This window comes from Cydia strobilella, chromosome 15, assembly GCF_947568885.1.
Source record: "Cydia strobilella chromosome 15, ilCydStro3.1, whole genome shotgun sequence".
In the NCBI taxonomy this organism is placed as follows: Eukaryota; Metazoa; Arthropoda; class Insecta; order Lepidoptera; family Tortricidae; genus Cydia; species Cydia strobilella.
The window spans coordinates 16,536,317-16,556,922 of NC_086055.1; the positions used below are offsets into that span (position 1 = coordinate 16,536,317).

At 36.3% G+C, this 20,606-nt stretch overlaps 1 protein-coding gene across 2 annotated transcripts; it reads right to left on the bottom strand.

Moving 5' to 3' along the window:
* Positions 1-2,125: 2,125 nt before the first annotated feature.
* On the bottom strand, positions 2,126-15,399 carry LOC134747827 (uncharacterized). Of its 2 annotated transcripts, none has more exons than XM_063682467.1 (2): positions 5,048-5,110; positions 2,126-3,013 (listed from the first exon to the last, which is right to left on the bottom strand). In XM_063682467.1, the coding sequence occupies exons 1-2, from the start codon at positions 5,054-5,056 to the stop codon at positions 2,438-2,440; spliced, it is 585 nt and encodes a 194-aa protein (XP_063538537.1). In that variant the 5' UTR covers positions 5,057-5,110; the 3' UTR covers positions 2,126-2,437. The 2 variants fall into 2 exon arrangements, with proteins under 2 accessions (XP_063538537.1, XP_063538538.1); XM_063682468.1 differs by lacking the exon at positions 5,048-5,110 and adding an exon at positions 15,287-15,399 and having other exon boundaries at positions 2,134-3,013.
* Between the last annotated feature and the right edge of the window lie 5,207 nt (positions 15,400-20,606).

A 20,606-nucleotide genomic window follows, 5' to 3' on the forward strand; every position in this document is an offset into this window, starting at 1 on the left:
AGAAACGCGCATGTGACACCCTTTATATAGCAACATTCATACCCAACGAAAACCGCTTAGCGTTGCTTGTTAGTCTCCATGGGCTACGGTGGCCAAAATCGAGAAAAAAACTGTCTTAAAATTGAATTTAGCGCGGAGCAGGTACCAGGGCCTCATGAGTTACGAGGAGGTGTCGTTGACCAACCCGCCGGGGGCGCCGGGCCCGGCGGCCGGTGCGCGTACGAGTATGAAGGTATCGCGGGCTGCGGCAGCTTGCGTATCTTAGCTGTTTACTTTTGGTTCGTTTACCTATATGATTCTACTAGTTGAAAGTATTTTTTTTGTCTCGTAGAAAAAGTATTGTATACAATAGTGATATAATCAAGCTTTTCAATCTCGTACCTTGACTTAAGCAACTCAGCAAGCTTCGTTGCTTAAACACGGTACTCGACTGAAAAGCTCTCTATTATATCACGATTGTATAAAATACTATTAACTCACAGGTCTCGTCTATATTTGAAACATGAATAATAAGACTTATATTGACCGGGATATAAACCGTGATTACCTTTTGTATTGTTTATGAGCTCCCGATATCCCGGTCAATATGTCTAGTTAAACTAACCGTGAATCATTCAAAACTCTTATCTTGAATAATTATTTAGAAAGACTGAAATACTGTGTGATGGTAAATTTCGACAGAGTTCAGGGGCCCGTTTCTCAAAAGCTTATAACTTGTAATACAAGCGAATGTCACTTTTTGACAGCTTTTGTTAGAAAGGGACTTCCACTTGTATTACAAGTTACAAGCTTTTGAGAAACGGCCCCCAGGGCAAAAGCTGTCAAAAAGGGACTTCCACTTGTATTACAAGCTACAAGCTTTTGATAAACTGGCCCCAGGTACCCGTTTCTCAGGCTTCTAACTCTTCAAGCTTGTAACTTGTAATACAAGTGGAAGTCCCTTTCTAACAAAAGCTATCAAAAAGTGACATCCGCTTGTATTACAAGTTACAAGCTTTGAGAAACGAGCCCCAGGTACCTAACTTATCTAAATTTTAGTTTTTTTATGACAAATAGGTATTTTGCGTTCTTTATCAATAACAATAATATTAGGCTACTTTGTATGGAAAATTTCTCTTGAGTTTGGGCAAGTACTAAATATTTAATCATATCGGGACTGATATGCATCAGTGCATCACCACTTATAACAACCGTAAGTTCAATTGCATTCAATTGTTCATCGCAAATTTCAAGTTTAATTAAACTGATTTTCATGGAATAAAACTATGAAAACGGATTTATTTCATGAGTAACTATCGCGGTAACCTAAGACAATATTATTTAAACTGATTTTACAAGGTCACTTGCGGTGGCTATCCGTGGAAAGGCAGTTATACAAAAATATGGGCATTCTGAAAGAAAGATACTTATGTTACGTCCTGGCCACGACATCGCGCGGCGGCAGCAGCGGCGAGCGGCGGCCATAGGTGGGAACGAAAGGTCCGATCGCTGTGTCTCGCTCCAACCTATGGCCGCCGCTCGCCACTGCCGCCGCCGCGCGATGTCGTGGCCAGGCCGTTAGGTACACAATTTTTTTTAAATAATTTAATTATTATTATTATATTAGATCAGAGTACAGTAAAGATTTTTTTGCCAAACATTGTCAAACTTAGAGGTAGTAGGCATAGGTAGACTGTCAACATCTATTACTAAACACTATTTATTAGAAATACTACGAGCAAATTATTCAAAATAATAATTTAACAATACTAAGTCTCACTTGCACCATCCCACTAACCCGGGGTTAAGCGGTTAAGCCGCAGTGTCAAATTGTACTGGTAACCATGGTAACTCCAGGTTTAACTGGTTAACCCCGGGTTAGTGAATGGTGCAAGTGGCCCTAAAAGTTATACATAGATAAATACATCGAAAGTTGTTTTGTTCCATACATGGAACCTAGGAGCCTAGATAAAATAGTAGAAATTAAATAAAATGAAACTAAAAAAAAACTTTAAATTGTCATGTTTAAAAAAGCACTTTACGTCCAAGAAAACGACAGTTACGTCGGAAGTGGCGCCCTTAATAATTTTCTACAATTTCTTGTCGGACTATAGATTATGCCATTCGAAACTTACTTAAGTCATAATCACGTGACTGTCATCCCGATACATTTTTTTCTTTTCGTTTGACGTTTGTCGATGTAGGATTGTGACATTGTCTAGGCCCCCAGTTACATGAAAAGCCCCATACTTAAAAGCATTATTTATACAACCGAGTTATAATAGTCCTTAAAACAATGGTTTATTATAAATTGTAAGTCGCTAGGCTTCCAGTGCGACCGCATCCTAAACCACTAAAAGGCACAAAGAGATCGCTAAAGCCAAGGCTTTTACTTAAAATCGCATTAGAACGGACTTTTAACAAATGCCATTTAAACCTTATGCAGTCTAATTAGAGTTCATTTTCCGTAAGCATAGAACCCGTGGCCGGCGCCGTGGCCTCCGAAATACAGACCATTTCCAAAACCCCCGTAGAATGTTCTAAAATGGTTCATGTCGTCTCTATCTTCTGCCTTCTTTTCTACTCTTAAATGCCCGAACTTCTGCGCTCTTAAAGGTATTACAGATAAATCGTGCAACAGTTGCTGCTGTATTAGATTGTGTTGTTGTTGTACATTATGTTGTTGCACATAATTATGTTGGATTTGCAATGGAACTAGAATTGGGACTAGTTGAGTTGGATGCGTGATGTTAGTAGACGAATGTGACACAGTTTGCGAGAACACAGGAATCTTTCCATTACTAGTGACTATATGTTGGACCCCAGTATGTACTGAACTGTGATGCACATTTGACGTTGCTGGTAAAACGTGTAGCTGCGATGGTAGGAGCAAGTGATGAGTGATAGGGAGAGGATACGCTATGTTTATCCCTTTCTTTTTTCGGAGCTCCCTCTTGATGTCGTGGAAGTCTGATTTTTGAGGTAGATTGAAGGCTGGCTGGATCGCGAAGACTAGGATGAGAAATGGTAACATCTGAAAAAGAAAGAAAGCAAGCATAATAGTTTATAACCTATAACAACACTTTCAAATTCAAATTCAAAATGTTTTATTTGCAATTATAGGTAGTACATAGTGATGATGATGGTAATGATGATAATATTTGACCAACAGGCATGCAAACAAAAAACAGTTAGTCTTAAGTCTAAATTAAAAAATTGTGTAAAAAAATATGAACAGAAATCAATATCAAAGAATTAATTGTTTTATAATATTAAATATCCGGATGTCAAAAAATTAAAATTTATATAGTAAAATAAGAATACAAATGTCGCAATGTCAAAGTCAAATAATGATAATGTTTCTTTATCTTCCAAGCCATCTATATTAATTAAGTCCAAAAGTTCAACTTTCAGAACAACACAATTAACTCCTCTCCATATAAAAGCACACACTGCCGGTAATAATGAGTTTCCGAGACCCGAGTAATTAAGTAGAGCCAAACCAGAGCCAGATTCGAACATAAATTTATGCCAATTTGATCTAATTTTGGCATCACTCGTCCGTCTAGTCGCTCTTTTGGAGAGTTGAGTTAGTTTTATAGATGCTAACAGTCGACCAAAAATATTTTGACTAACATTTTTAGGAGTTGTTTTCTCACACATCTGTGATTAAATAATATCTTCGGTTACCGTGATAGCCTTAAAATGTATAGTTTTTATTCATTATTTCGTGACATTGTAATTTGTAATTGTAATTTTGACAGAGCTGAATATTTTCCTGTCACCTGTTGACCACGAACGCTGTAAGCGCTTGGAAACATCGGGATGTAGGTATTTTTAATCCATTAAACGCGATATAATCCGTTTAAATAGTTTATTTCATAAAACAAATCTTCCAAATATTCAAGCTTTGACTCAAGAACAAAAATGTTTGTTAAAATTATCAATAATATGCCGCAGTAAAGAAAATGACAGCTTATTTGCATTGGTGCGAGCGAGATGCGAATAATAGCAAGTTTAAATATAAATATAAATAGTTTAGTTTACAGTCTATACATTTCGAAAGCCGCTTTGTCGCAAATCACGTTAAGTGTCATCAATCTTAATAAATTTATGGTCGAAGTGCTTTGATTATCCCGCTGCAAGCTGATGAGTTAGGATCTTCCTATTAGCCTCCTTTTTAGATTATTTAGGTGATGATATTCTGTTATAGAGGATATAACCAAACGGAGTAGCTATTAACAGGCGCTCCCCTCTGTCGAAAATAGTCGGACAATGGTCATACCCAATGTGGACTCACGTTTATCTGACATGGCTATTTTTACGTTACGTATACATTTGACGTTCCCCTCCCCCGCAAAAATCGGCAGACTTTTTTGTACAGGAAATTACAGACAAGACGTCTCCGTTTAGTTATATCCTCTAAGGTTATTTCAGAATATCGTTTTATAATGACTGAAAGCGTAACTTCCATTGTATGGCGGCGGCATTGTATGTAGGGCTAATTTTGTCGAAAGAACCTCTTCCTGCCCAAGTATTACCTAAGGAACTTTATGGGCGTTTTTGAGCATTTTCTTAAAATTATAAAAAAAAAATATGTTTAAGATTGTCATAAGGCTCACCCTTTTTATTTATTTTATAAAATAAATAACGATACAGTTTTTTTTTTTTTCTTATTTTCCCCCAAAGGTGACCTCTGTTTAAAATTCATTACGTTGCATGTCCGTCTTTGGGTTACAGACTTATGTACAGATGTGTACTACATTTCAACTTAACTGGTCCAGTAGTTTCGAAACAAATAGGCTGACCGACGGACAGACAGACGCACGAGTGATCCTATAAGGGTTTTTCTCTTTTACAGAACCCTAAAAAGCAATGAATTCGTTTCCCTAAACCTAAAATAGCTGTCACTTCATGCCTTCCTGTCTCATTCCAAAGAAAATGTGGAAGGGATCAAATTATTAATTATCATGAAACTGAAGAAAAACGAGTGAAAGCTGTCAAAACAAGCGGCTCCAAGAAATCAAACTCACTAGGTATTATCCCTCGAATAAGGGCCGTGACATACCTGCGTCATATTTCAGGCTGAGCCCATCTGTCAGCAGCCGGACGTAATGACATGTCAGTCCGGGAGACATTCTAGCAGCTTGGCGGACTATTGTTTTCAAGCCATCCGATTAGAGTTACACCTAGACACAGGGCGGACAAGCTATACCACAGGGCGGACACGCTATACATCAAAAATCACTTGCGTTTCTATGTGTGAACGGCACGTCTGTACACGCGTCATGCGTCATAGTGTGAGTAAGTTGCTTGATTTCTGTCGCGGAGCGAGGTAATTCGAGTCGGGGCGGGGCGGTGCGTGGCCGTTCGGTATGATAATATATACTATTACTTATTCTGTGGCTATACATCAAAAATCACTTGCGTTCCTATGTGTGAACGGCACGTCTGTACACGCGTCATGCGTCATAGTGTGAGTACGGCCGGCAAACGGCCGTCAATCTGCTGTCGCGGGGCGAGGTAATTCGAGTCGGGGCGGGGCGTTGCGTGGCCGTTCTGTATGATACTATTATTTATTCTGTGACCAAGCTGCAGGTTTAAAGGGGATTAGTTAACTAGAATAAACATATGTCTGTTTATAATTAAACACGGACCGGTGTCTGTTTCTTGCTTCCCCTCCGAGACCCTTACTGCAAAATTGTGCATAACCTAAAATTTTCCTTGGTTACATTAAAACTTTTTTATTGAAGCAGCTATTTTCCTGCTAGTAATGGGAATGTCTCCCGGTCCGAAGGGCCGGATCAGGGCGAGAGTTATGGTTTCCACGGATTTGCGCCGATCAAATTAACGCTGTCCCCTGTGTGATTATAATTGCCGCGATGTGATTATAATTAAGGTTACTTAGAATGCTTAGTAATGTAATTTGACGATTAATTTACACGTACATGGTGAATTTACCTCTCGTGTGCCGGGATTATTTTTTTCAAATGGTTTCTTCGTCGTGGATCTGCGTTTCGGCATACGAGGACTTAAGGCGGTTCCCTGAGCCAGAAGGCGAAAAATCTCCTTATATGATCATGTTTTTCTAAGAGGCGTTGATATTCGTAGACGTGGAAAAAATATATGTAGTTCTTGACTATATTATCTTTAACAACATAGCTTCCGATACACGAATTATGACACTTCGCTCGATACAATTAATTCCCAAAGTAACCTCTAACTCGGACTTTTAATCCTACTTTACTCGGTTATTTATTATGTGATACTATAAACAAAAAAAGAAGAAAAAACAATCTTAACTTAAACAGTAATTTCATAGCTTTCGAATTTTGATATTGTAAGGTAACGTTTTTAAAATAAATAAAAATCAACAAAATTCGATCAAAATTGACACTTGGCGCGTATGATCTTTCTCGTTCTTTCTTGCGAAATGTGACAGAGACAGCGGCAAACCGATAGAATGGCCTTAAGTGAAGTAGCGTAGTCGTAATTGCATCTTTTTTTAGAATGTATATGCTTTGTGTTAATAAATAAATGAAAAAAATCTACTTAATAAATACATCGTCATTTAGTGTTTTTAAAGATTTAAGTGGTTAACAAAGAGATGAATCCTATTTAATCCGCACAAATGTATTTATACGCATTATTTGGTTATAAGTATCCACAACTACATATAGGTTAGAAAAACCAACGCCAACGCGTGCTCCCGTTCAAGCTACTCGTAATGAAGCGAACCAAAAAATACGTAAGTGACCCGTTTTAAAGTTTTATATGTCTGTGAAACAACAACATTGCAGAATTGTGTTGATGAATATCTTGCTGCAAACAATACCTAGGTACTTATTTCTAAACCAATATTGGCAGTAATTTTATTAAGGACATGGATAAGAAATTTGACATTTCTTTGCTGCTTTCAAAAACAAACAACGCTGCTGCAGGACTGTCGCAATTGAAATGTTAACTTTTATTGAAGATAATTCTGGCAGTCTGGCAAATACTAAAATCAAAAGAAAAATAGAAAAGACTCGAACTTGCGACCATTTGAAACACCGATCTATTTTATTTTCTTTTCTTTAATTTAAACATTGTGTAGTAGGTATCGACAAAGAAAGAAAGGACAAGAAAGGCAGACCCCACAATCAGATGGGAATAATAATGCTAAGAGAGAGAGAGAGAGAGAGAGAGAGAGAGAGAGAGAGAGAGAGAGAGAGAGAGAGAGAGAGATATCTATTGACCGGGATATAGACCGTGATTACCTTTTGTATTGTTTTTGAGTTCCCGATATTTGGACGCAGTTACATGCATCATGTTCACGGGTGACTGAAGATAGCGGGTGGGTGTCAAAGTTGTGTAGACCGCGCTCGGTCTGCCCTCATTCTTGAGCGTCGGTTGCGTTCACACTCGTTGGTCTGGTCGCGTTCACACTTATATAAGTCTAGTGAAACCGTGAATCATTCAAAACTTATAAACAAGACTGTATTCAATGCCTTGTTTACATTGAAGATGATCTTCACATTGACCGCGGACTTGATTAATCATTTCGCAAGTCCATAAAATCTCGATCGTATATCGTATAGTGATTGCCCTTGATTAGTTATGCGAATAATAAACAATGGCGATTAGTATACATTATGTTTAAGGCCGACGGCTGATTAGCTTTTGGACTGTGTGCATTTTGTGTCTGCTCGTTTGCCTCCTATTTCATAAAAAAAAAAAAAAAATGTTGGCAATTTTTTAATCAGTCAACAAGCCAAGGTGTCGGTGATTTCAACATTTTTGGCTACCTGAGGTTTCATCGATTTTTGACAAGTTTTGAATCGTATCTCCTACTTTTGCACTACATATAGAATTATAAGACAAGCGGCTATCGGTTCTTCAATCTTTTATCTCCATTTTTGTCTACCGGATTGTAAAAAAAATGGATACTTATTTATTTATGATTGTTTTAAACATTGTCTAAAAAAACACTTTTTTCGTATCTCGATTGCTGTGAAAGATCTTACTTATACGAAATCTACATATTTGGGTTCGTCTTAGACGTCTCTAAAAATTTGTCTAAGGTTTTAATTTTAAACTAATTAACACAAAAGTTATGGCCAGAAAACCAGTTTTTTGGCCTATAATTGTTCAACTTTGATGCCAAATATTTCGAAAACAATTAACTTTGAAGTAAATATGGGATACTATATTGCTAAAATCCGTTGCTGTTAATATGATAAACTACAAAAAACATTAGAAAACTAAGGGATTCAAATCGAAGGTCATTGGGGCATGGGATCCCCTTTAGTGTAAAAACTATATTTTATTGTAAACTTTGGTGTAACCAAAGATAGATATAACTCCGTAATAGATGGATACAGTCTAAGGAAAAAACGTGCCTCGAAAATCACGAAAATTTGATTCTTTCATTCGCATTTTAGGTTTGAAAATAGAATTTTCTGTGATTTTAAGAGTATACCTAGACCATAGAGTAACTTATACTAGAGCGGTACTGTCATAGTAAATTTTGTAACCCCAGTAAATTCACTGCCATCTGTCGACACACTTTAAAACTAAAAATGAAGATTCATAAAAATACGATAAAATGTATTAAAATATGGATAAATGATTTTTTTTATTTGCATTAATTATTTTTATGATTTTGACCCATGTTCTTTCACTGATATGCGTTAAAATTGTTAAATAACAAACGAAACCGTCAACGCCATCTATACGACAGTAGGCCAAAGCTAGTAGCGCCCTCTGAACGAGAATCAAATTTTCTTGATTTTCGAGGCACGTTTTTTCCTTAGACTGTATCCATCTATTACGGAGTTATATCTATCTTTGCCTAGACATAATTCTTGAATGAGTAAGATAATTTTAGATATATACTACTCAATTTGCTATTCCCTAATTTAGGGGCTTCATTTTGACAATTTGTACGTTTAATAAATAACAATAAATAATAAAATAAAAATGATAAGTTAAAAAGTGGTTTCCGAATTCACATCTCAGTTTATTTCATATGATATACGTATTATTAATATTTAAGGTGATATCCTACATCTTTACATATACATACTTAATAGCATAAATAGCGACACGAAAAATACATCTAAAACTGTCCTACTTCCAATAATTATGTATTATCTTACCGCTTAATTAGACCGCGTTCCAATTCAAATGCCGCCTGTTTAGGATTCCGCTACAAATTGCCGGCAGATATTTCTCACCTCTAATTAATAGCTGGTTTTAATCACACAGAAATCTGCGGCTAAACCTGATAACCTAAGTAAAATATTTGTACATAATTTGATGTAGGTAAATATATAAAGGATGACTCACGTTAGACCGGGCCGTGACCGGGCCGGAGCTTCCGGCGCTTACTTTTCTATGACATGACAGGTGATCACGTGATGCTTTCCATAGAAAACGGAACATTATGGAACAGATGTAGTCCTCATTTTCCTCTCTGGATATCCAGAGAGGAAAATGAGGACTACGTTTGTACTATGAATAGGCGATTTCGAGCGGGTCCTCCACTTTCGTATATTTATTGCATCCATGGTAGGAATGGTATTGCATACAGGTGCAATGGTAGGGCACGGCAGTAGCTAAAGATAAATTAAAGACATAAAGAGATAAACATAATGTGCAGTGTGTGTGTGTGTGTGTGTCTTAAAGACATAGTGTGCAGTAACAGCCCAAAAAGACCGGGGCCTGTGCTTGTGCCAGTTACCTTAGTTTGCCTGGCGTTTTCTAGGCATTAAGATAGGTGGGTATCAAATTTCCTGAAGATATGCCCAGAGCCTCGAATTTATTATTTTCGATATCAATTTACTAGGTTTTGTCTTTCGGCTATAGACCTACAAAGTTGCAAAATGCCGATTAAGGAGGTGTCCATTCCTGGTGACTGGTCTAACGATATGAATTATGGAGTGTCACACTTGTAGTACTTTGCATACTGAATTAGAGAGCACGCTGTTATCAGCATCAGCATTTTACTAATTTGCTTATGCGAATTAGTAAAATCCTTTAAATTATGACTAACCCATTTTCCGAATGATATTAGACCTACATATATTATTAGCTGGCTCCTGGAGTGACTTACGTGCGTGGAATGATGATGATGATCGTAAAATAAAAATAAATCGGCCAAGTGCGAGTCGGACTCGCCCACCGAGGGTTCCGTACTTTTTAGTATTTGTTGTTATAGCGGCAACAGAAATACATCATCTACAGCATGAGATACAGCCTGGTGACAGACAGACAGACGAATAGACAGACAGACGGACAGCGGAGTCTTAGTAATAGGGCCCCGTTTTCACCCTTTGGGTACGGAACCCTAAAAACTAGCCTATGTATGGTCTGTGTCTGTCTGTGACCACGAACGTAATGTCACGTTCGAAACGTTACGCCATAAATAAACGTAAGTTTTTACGCGATTAAGTCTCGTGTTAGATTAAAATTATGAGTGAAAATCGTGTTAGTTTAAATCAATATTATGTTGATCAGTCTGTTCACTGTGGTTAATGCAACTGGCCCTTATTCTGTGCTTACGCTACTACAACGCTTACCAGGACGACTTACTGTTGCTATAGCAGAAAAAGCTTCTAGTTTAGTAGGTAGGTTTTTGTTATTTTTAAAATAACCCCATTTTCGAAGTGACCTCAATACACCTTAAGCTTTTATAGTATTTATGTTTATATCATTATTATCATCATATCAGCCCTATCGCCCACTGCTGACTATAGGCCTCTCTTCCAGGTACGCCACTTGTCCAGGTCCTGAGCCAATCTCATCGAGAAGTGACCCGCAATCTTCCGGATGTCGTCCACCCAACGAGCCAACGAACTTTCATCCAAAAGCGGCCTCCATTCCGTTAACATTTTAGTCCACCTGCCATATATCACTGCCTAGCAACATGTCCCGCCTAACTCCATTTTAGTTTGGTAATGACGCAACCCACGTCTTGCTTTAATATTACTAATAAAAGTAATAAATAACAAAAGACTTCGAATTAGAATTTACAAAACTTCACGATTTTGTTAACAAAACAAACAACAATGTACCTAACAACAACAACAACAACGAAACAAAAACAAAGCACAATCCAATTTAGTCTGCGCTGTTATAAAATAGGTCGGTTCATAATTAAAACACATATAATTATATTCTATTGTCTATGATAACATTATGCGAATACATTAATTATAGGGACAGGGTAGCAACGGGTCTTAATTACAAATATACAAAATTTATTCGTCGTCGTCGCAAATAAATGTCGAAAAAAGTTGGTTTTGACTTTCAGTTATAATTGTATGATGCTCCCACTATTTTTGACTATGGCTCTATACCATACGGACGGACTGACAGACAGACATGACAAAATTACAAAGTTCATTTTTGCCATTTTCTCTACAGAAATCTAAAAAAACCGGCCAAGTGCGAGTCGGACTTGCCCACCGAGGGTTCCGTACTTATTAGTATTTATTGTTATAGCGGCAACAGAAATACATCATCTGTGAAAATTTCAACTGTCTAGCTATCACGGTTCATGAGATACAGCGTGGTGACAGACAGACGGACAGCGGAGTCTTAGTAATAGGGTCCCGTTTTTACCCTTTGGGTACGGAACCCTGAAAATGGTAAATGCTTTTATACTGTGGAAAAATAAAATTATTTAGTTAAATCTTTTTTTAATTCTTATAACTTTGTATAAAGAGTTCTTATAAACTGTTTTTATCTCTAAAGCGGTATGTCACACGATTTAATCAGTCTCAGACACATGCCCAGGTATCTAGGTAATCTAGGTTTCTACAAAGGGCCTAAAGGTAAGCTTTTGTACCGTATGGGCATAGAAATTCTAGGGCTCAGGGCGGGTCTAATCACGGAGCTTTAATGAATATAATGAATAAACAACTTTGCTTTAAAGAAATGATTAAAGTGAGCGACAAAGAAATGCAGAATATAAAAAGGTTATTTGCGAAATTATCGAAAGAAAAGTTACACCAAACTGTTTCACTCCGCAATTGCTTATTTTCAGGATCACATAATTATGTCCATGTGTCTAATGCAAAGAAAATCCTGTAAATATGGCTTTATAATTAAAGTCCGTGAGAGTACGTATAATAATAAAATTTGTGCAAGACGGCGAATTCTATATCGCTACTAATATTATAAATGCGAAAGTAGCTTCTTTTCACGCTTAAAACTGCTGAAACGATTTAGATCAAATTTGTTATAGGCTCGTGAAAGGAAGTAGGGTGGTTTTTTATCAATTAGCACCAATAATTACATAATATTTAATAAGTTTTATTTGTAGAAACCTAAACGTTATAAGAAAGTTTTGTTGAGAAACCCGAACCTACAACTCAGGGTTTAAAATTCGTTAATAGTCGTAAAGTCTCATTTGCATTGCTTAATTAATCATATGTGGTTCGTGTGGAGATAGTTGGTGCAAGGCCATTCAGTACCGGCAGAGACTAGTTAATAATAGAGACAGTAATCTCCATAGAGAAGTCTGCAACGATTTTAGCACACGCAGTGCTAGTGTAATTTATACGCCATAGAAGTTTCACCTTTAAAATAACACTTGCACTGCGTGCTTTCAAAATCGTTGCAGACTTCTCTTGGTCTAACTCTACAAAATTATAAAAAGAAACTTTGGTAACCGTAAGGGCCGTGCGACAGTTGTATTTAATTGCCTGCCAATAGTCTCACAAAAGTGGATACCGAAGACCTTGCAAACTGGAAAAGAAAAAGTCGGCAAGCAAACCATGAGATAAGATAAGATAAGATAAGATAAGATAATTATTTGATAAGATGTCTATTGAGCTTGCTGAAGCAGCGGTTTTGGTCGTAACTAGAGAGGAGAGAGCCATGTTTGTGTTGACGCGAGTTTATTACATTACAGATTTGCTGTAAATAGCGTCAATTACCATGTATTTTGCGATTTTGATAATATAATATTTCTACTTTAAACGGCTTCGCTTATCAAGACAATTGACTTGGTAGAACGCTTGGAAGCACTGCATTCACGCAGCTCGGCCTTCGGCCTCGCTTTAAATTACTTATAAATATATTTACATGACCTTACTTAGACTTAAAATTAACATATAACAAACAGGTACATATAAGTTATAACAAATAACAATCAGGTACAAGCAAATAATACAATTACTATCAGGGCCGTGTTGCATAATAAACTACAACTAATATTACAAGCGGAACTCCTTTTCTAATTCTACTTATAAGAAAAGGAGTTCCGCTTGTAATATTCCGGGTGCTGATGCCAAGCGTGCATTCAACTGTGAGGGCACGAAATAATAAATCAGTATCAAATAATTAATAGAATCTTTACTTTGCGAAAATCCAAATTAATTAAAACAAAAACCTTAATTGCATGTAAAAATACTCAAGTAAGTATAACGGGTTAGCACTGATTGTCTAGCATGTAATTACTGCGCGGATTAACAAAGTAATATTATTTGAATCAGTATCAGTCACATAAGTCACATTTATAAGGCGCTTTAATATCTTTGCTTAATACCTTAATGTTATCAAAGTATTTTAATAGCCTATTAACTGCGTTCCGGTTATCAGCGTGCAATGTAGTAAGTAAACAAGGAACGAAATTAAGTACCGTCAACCGGGGTGAATAGGGATGGCTGGGGTGAATAGGGACAAAATTTAAAATGTGATTTAACCTGTCAATTTCTTAAAAAATGCCTACACAAATTTTATCATTCGATTGAAAATAATAATAGATTTTGTATGATACCACTTGTGTTGGAATTTTTTAAGAAATTTTCAGGTAAATCACATTTTATGTTTTGTCCCTATTCACCCCGGTTCACGGTACTTAATGTAAAAAATATTGTCACTCTCTATTGTATTCTTGTCTATGGTACCGAACAGTATTGATTGCGTCTAGTTCACATTGTACTGTCTTGCTGGAATGTGGATTGTGTAATTTGTGTATTATGCAATATATTTGGAACTCGATCAGATTTTTGACTGCAAATAACAAAGTAAATGAACTAAGTTGAAATAAACCGGCCAAGTGCGAGTCGGACGGAGTCCATCTGTCTGTCCGTCTGTCTGTCACCAGGCTGTATCTCATGAATCGTGATAGGTAGACAGTTAAAATGTTCACAGATAATGTATTTCTGTTGCCGCTATAACAAAATAAATAAAACAGAATAAAATAAATATTTAAGTGGGGCTCCCATACAACAAACGTGATTTTTTGCCGTTTTTTGTGTAATGGTACGGAACCCTAAAGGGAAAAAAACCGGCCAAATGCGAGTCGGTCTCGCGCACCGAGGGTTCCGTACTTTTTAGTATTTGTTGTTATAGCGGAAACAGAAATACATCATCTGTGAAAATTTCAACCGTCTAGCTATCACGGTTCATGAGATACAGCCTGGTAACCGACAGACAGACGGACAGACGGAAAGACGGACAGACGGACAGCGGAGTCTTTCTAATAGGGTTCCGTTTTTACCTTTTGGGTACGGAACTCTAAAAATTAAAATGTCTGAAAGCATTCAAACAAGCTATATTTTCTTGCTAATCTGACGATTTAATTTGACGTAAAAAATGGGTTTCGCATTTTAATTTACTTTTGTGCTATTCGTAAAAAAAATTTTTTTTTGAAAAAAAAGGTGTATAAATTATTGAAATGTTAGGTATTTGTCCTTAATTCTTACATTGACAATACTCACATCACATGTTAATTGTCTTTATGAATACTTAATATAAATAATATATAAATGGGTCATAGACATTTAATATACTTATGTTAAAATTGCTTAAATCGTTCGGGACTTTCCTGTAGACATCGCAAAGTTAGATAATCAATAGCTGATGTTTACGCTGCTCTGTTACAGGCGGGATATTTTTTTTCAGTACTTATGGCTCAAATAAATAAAAAAGTGGCCAAATCTTACAATTTAATAACAGATGTGGCAATCATTTCACGAAATGATTGGTTGGCTATATCATGAAAAAGTCAAACCTAACTTACCATATCATGAAATGATCAATTCTAAAATGGTGGTAATTTGTGAAATTATCGAATTCTATGATCTGACCAAGATTGGGTCACATCTGACCAAGATCTGGTCAATCAAATCTAAAATGGTGGTAATTTGTGAAATTATCGATTTCTATGATCTGACCAAGACCTGGGTCACATCTGAAAAAGATCTGGTCAAGATCTGGGTTGGATTGATAACTTTTATTGTATTGTCCCCAGAAGAGACTTTTTCGTGGAATCGATTTTACCCGAATATGAATATAATTTTATATAACTTACGTTAACTGCACTGCCGCAGTTCACAGTTCACAGTACACAGCACAAGTCACTGTCACCGACTGTCATGGCTCCGACAGTGTGCGCGCGCGCAAGTTACCCAGTATTCCCAATTTGTTGTTCAGAGCACGAGGCGAACGCTCAGGCGAACGGACTTTAGCCAAGTTGAAAAAAAAAGCCGATTGAAATAGTCACGTGACTTTCTGAGGCATCTGTCATCGCGATACATTTTTAGGGTTCCATACCCTTTGGGTACGGACGGGACCCTTTTACTGAGACTCCGCTGTCCGTCTGTCTGTCACCAGGCTGTATCTCTTGAACAGTGAACAGTTGAAATTTTCACAGATGATGTATTTCTGTTGCCGCTATAACAACAAATACTAAAAAGTACGAATCCCTCGGTAGGCGAGTCCGACAAGCACTTGTTCGGTTTTTTAGTTTTCGTTTGGCGTTTGTTGATTTATGGCTGTCATCTTGCTAGGCCCCCAGAGCGGGGAATAGTCAAGTGACTAGTAGAACATCGTAACTGAAGAACAAGAACGTTTTGGTGCGTCACGCAAATACAAAGAAAAAAACTTTATATTCGCACGGGTAGTTAAACTAATTTACACAAAACCTTTACAAATTATACATATAAGCCTTCTTAACAAACACCTCCTTCCTCCTCCTTCCTTTTCTTTCTTTTTTTCTTTTTGTTCCTTTATAAACTTGTCGCGCGAGTGACTAAAACATGTGAGTCTAAACTGTGAAATTATTTAATGTTAGTATGTCTCACAACAGTTTAAATTCGATAAACCTTCCTCTTCCTCTAAACAATAAGAAATAATATGGAAGCAAAGGCTTTAATAATAATAATAAAACCTTCCTCTTGAATCACTCTATCTACTAAAAAAACCGCATCAAAATCCGTTGCCTAGTTTTAAAGATCTAAGCATACATAGGGACAGACATACATACAGAGCGGAAAGCGACTTTGCTTTGTACTATGTAGTGACTACACGTGACAAGAAACAAGATTTGAGTGCGAAACCTCAAAAAAAAAAAGTTTTTTCGTAAATCATAAATTATATATTTATTTGTAAACATAGGTTTTCTTAGGTCATACAATTGTATAAATGATGTATCACTATGTTTAGCCATTAGACATACAAATATATGGTGTATGTATCCAGATGGTGCATGTATATTAACAAAGTTAATCTATAAATGCTCTCTCTATAAGTATAATATTGTATGAAATGTTGACTTACCATGTAATGATCATATTACGTTATGGTTAGTGAATAAACTAAACTAAACTAAACTAAACTAAACTAAAATAAAATTTAATAATTTAATAATTTTGGATGGCACTCAAGTTTGACTCGTCTGTTAGCGTTAAGAATGACCTAGCGCTACGTTTGATCGTGGTTTGATCGTACGTGGGAACCGACCCAGGGCCTCTAAGTAAGCGAGGTTTGAGGTCAAAGTTAGGGTCTCCCCAAATATATCGACGCGGAATCGGCTAAAGCCGATAGAAAACCCCTTTATAAAATGCAATAAGAGCGAAAAAGGCGTCCTCGCGTCGGCAGGCATCGGCCGACGCGAGCCATAAAGGTTTTTTCCATCGGCTTTTGCTATTCGATTGTATGAAAACACTATGTTCTAGCAATAAATATATTTCATTTCATTTCGTTTCGTTTTGTTGTTTCATTTCGTTTCGTTTAGTTAATTTCGTTTCATTTCGTTTTATTTAGTTTAATTTCGTTTCATTTCGTTTCATTTAGTTTAATTTCGTTTCATATAGTTTAATTTCGTTTCATTTAATTTCATTTAGTTTAATTTCGTTTAATTTCGTTTAATTTCGTTTAATTTCGTTTAATTTCGTTTAATTTCGTTTAATTTCGTTTAATTTCATTTCTTTCATCACAGACAGCCTTATTTGTGTCTCTACAGGGGGCCTGGCCTAGATGACAATCGTTTATAGAAAACGCTAAACTAAACTAAACTTAAATAATGTATTTAAATAGTCACATGACTTTTTGTAGCATTTGATTCTGTCATTCCGAAATCCGGTTACATTTTTTCATTTTTTTTCTTTTCGTTTAGCGTTTGTCGACGTACGATTGTCACCTTAGCTAGGTCCTCAGGCACACTAAAGGCTATTTTCATAGAAAGCCTTAAGTCTCTCTCCATACAAACGTAGTTACACTCTCATTTTAAAACGACTAGCTAGATTGCTCTGAAACTTTGTACTTACAATAAGATAAAGTATATCTAGGTCTGTAATTAGTTTATGTAGCTTCAGATACCATAATAAAAAACATATAGCGAATTTAAGTTTTAAATACAAAAACTTGTTTTTGCTATTTTCGTTTGTTTTATAAACTGGAGCTATAAAAACTAATTACTAAGGTCTGTTTTTTTATTCCGTAGACTAAAATGACGTTTCTTAGTACCACATGAAATGTCATTTTAGTCTACGGAATAAAAAAACGGAATATAGATATACCTCGTCATTGTACATACAAAGTTTTGTTACAATCCAACACGTAGTTTTAAAATGAGAACAAAACTCCGTTTGTATGGGAATGAAATTCGGCCGAGCTTGCCGGGGACTCTTAAGTCGCCCCAATAACACACTACGCATCAATAGAAACCCGCTGTTTTCGTGGCCTCACGGGGAAAGGACCGCGACCTCCACTTCTACCAACAAATTGCAGCTAATCTGCGATTTATTGTCTATATCACATATACAGGCTGCATTACGACTAGAAAAACCTGATGTTGGTTGGTACAGTACCGTAAAAATCGTAGAATGGGGTGAGTAGGAGCAAAACTGGCATTCAAACCTCGATAACATTTTATTTTTACATATGCAAACTGAATGGTGTATATAATAATTGTTTCGGAAGTTTTTATTTTCCATTTCATAACTTTGACGATAAACAGGAAAAACCACCTCACCCCGTAGTCCCTCGTAATTGGGGTGGGATGTGTTTTCATACAAAGGTGATATTTTATTATTTTATATTTTATTATGAGTATTACTATAGCTCTATTTTAAATTGGAATACATTATTTTTGTAGCAGTAGCCTTAAAAACCCATCTCTCCCCCCTTTTCAAACCTTCTTTCCCCATTCATAACCCAACTCTCACCGCGAAACCTTCTCACCCCATTTTACGATACAGTAGGTATATCGCGTTCTTGCAAAACAATATGGTATGGTTACTAATATGACCTCGGTCTCTTTAAAACAAGAGTGAATAGGCTGTTACTGAACCGGTGAGCTCCATCTTAGGCCCTGTCTTCACTTTCCATCAGGTGTGACTAGGGCCAATCGCCGATCAGTTTATAAAAAAAAAACTTTAACCTAATAACCTTAGAGTACTGATAAATAAAAACATTTCAATATACCAAGTAACCACACATCTTAAATAGTCTTCCTAGAGATATAATAGATAATTTAGAAGAGGGTAAGCCCCATAAAATTAAAATAATGTTAAAAAAGCACTGCCTGAATATTTAAGTTAAGCATCATTTATCATCGTTAAATAAATAGTAATAATATAAATGTAATAGAAATATTAGAAATAAGACCATACTTAGCGTACAATCTATTAGAGTGTAGATTAGGCTAAGTATAAGAGTAAATTTTGTAATTTCTTTTTTTTGAAATAAACAGTTTTAATTTTTTTTTTTACTAAACGAACTAAACTTAAACTTGGATCTTTTCAAATCGAGAGTAAATAGACATCTCTAATAAGCATGCTTTAGCCTTTATCCTAGACCGCGTTGGACGTACCATCAGGTGAGGTTGTAGTCAAATGATTTCCTTTATCCAATTAAAAAAACCTGAAAACAGGGGTTAGTTAGCTTAGTTTAATTAAGTTATAAGCATGCATGTAATTAGTTCGTAAGTTTTCTAACACAATGGATTATTGTTAAAGAAATAAATAAAATGAAATGAAATGAAAATGACCAATTTAACTATTTTACATCAAAATTAGCTAAAGCTTCTCTTCTTTCTGTGCTATCAAATCAATAACAAATCAAGTGAAGGTTTTTCGAAGTCCGAATGCTTATTTATCTCATTATTTATTCGAGACACCTGTTCGCCTCGATTCGCACCTAATTTACGCGATTATTCACATTTTAATGACGGCTTATTAATTGGTTACCTACTTTCTATTATATGTGATAGGTTAATATTTATTTGAGAATTATTTTAGCTATAAATTACAAAATCTTTGAAATTATAGGAAGCCGATGAGTCCAGTTAAGGATGACTCACGTTAGACCGGGCCGTGTCCGGGCCGGAGCTTCCGGCGCTTACTTTTCTATGACATGACAGGTGATCACGTGATGCTTTTCATAGAAAACGAAGCGCCGGAAGCTCCGGCCCGGACACAGCCCGGTCTAACGTGAGTCATCCTTTATAAGTGTATACATCCTAGTGTATATATCCTTTATAAGTGCATCCTTTATAAGTGTGTACTAATATTATAAATTCGTAAAAAAAGCTCTGTCTATGTCTGTCTGTTGCCTTCTTCATGTTTAGCGTTAGACGTTAGTGAATATGTCAGTGTATAACTCGTAGTAAAGGCTATAGTTTTACGTAGACGAAGTCGTGGGTAGCTAGTACCTATCTAATATAATATTCAACATGTGTCATCCCTAAGTCGGAAGGAGGAAGACGGATGCGACTACTTAAGGTCATTTTTCAAGTTTTCCTCAATAGAAACGTCTGATAAGACGTGTATCTATTATATTTATAGTTATAAAATAAGGAATACTTGCAGTTGAAACTAGGTCCATGGGGTACATATAAATTCTTCAAATCCTTCATAAACCCTTCCTTCTCAGAGCCGATATTCCGTCCGGACGTTCCGGGCCGATTGAATTCCGACTGCCCGGATATTTACTATGCACGGAGCCGGAAGCCACAGCATAGTAATACCAGTACCTACGGAGATTCAGGTAAGTCAGCCGGATATGTGGATGTAAATAAATAAAACCAGCTAACTACGATTATAGCATTTTCCACATAATTAGAGTACGACGGTGACACCTGCTGATAATACATATTTCGCATTTTAAGGTTATACATCGAATGATGATCAGGAGGCCGCACTTACGGGTAAGTGTATTGCTTACCTATTTATTTAGTACATGTTCTAAACGGGAAAGTTTTAAATGCCAATGCGGGGTATTCTGAATGTAATAATTGGTTATACATTTGATCTGGATATGATGTGTCCGTGAAATTGAAGTTTTGGTTGAAGAAATGTAACTTTTGACAATGATATCTAGATCAAATACATAACCTGATATTACTATTT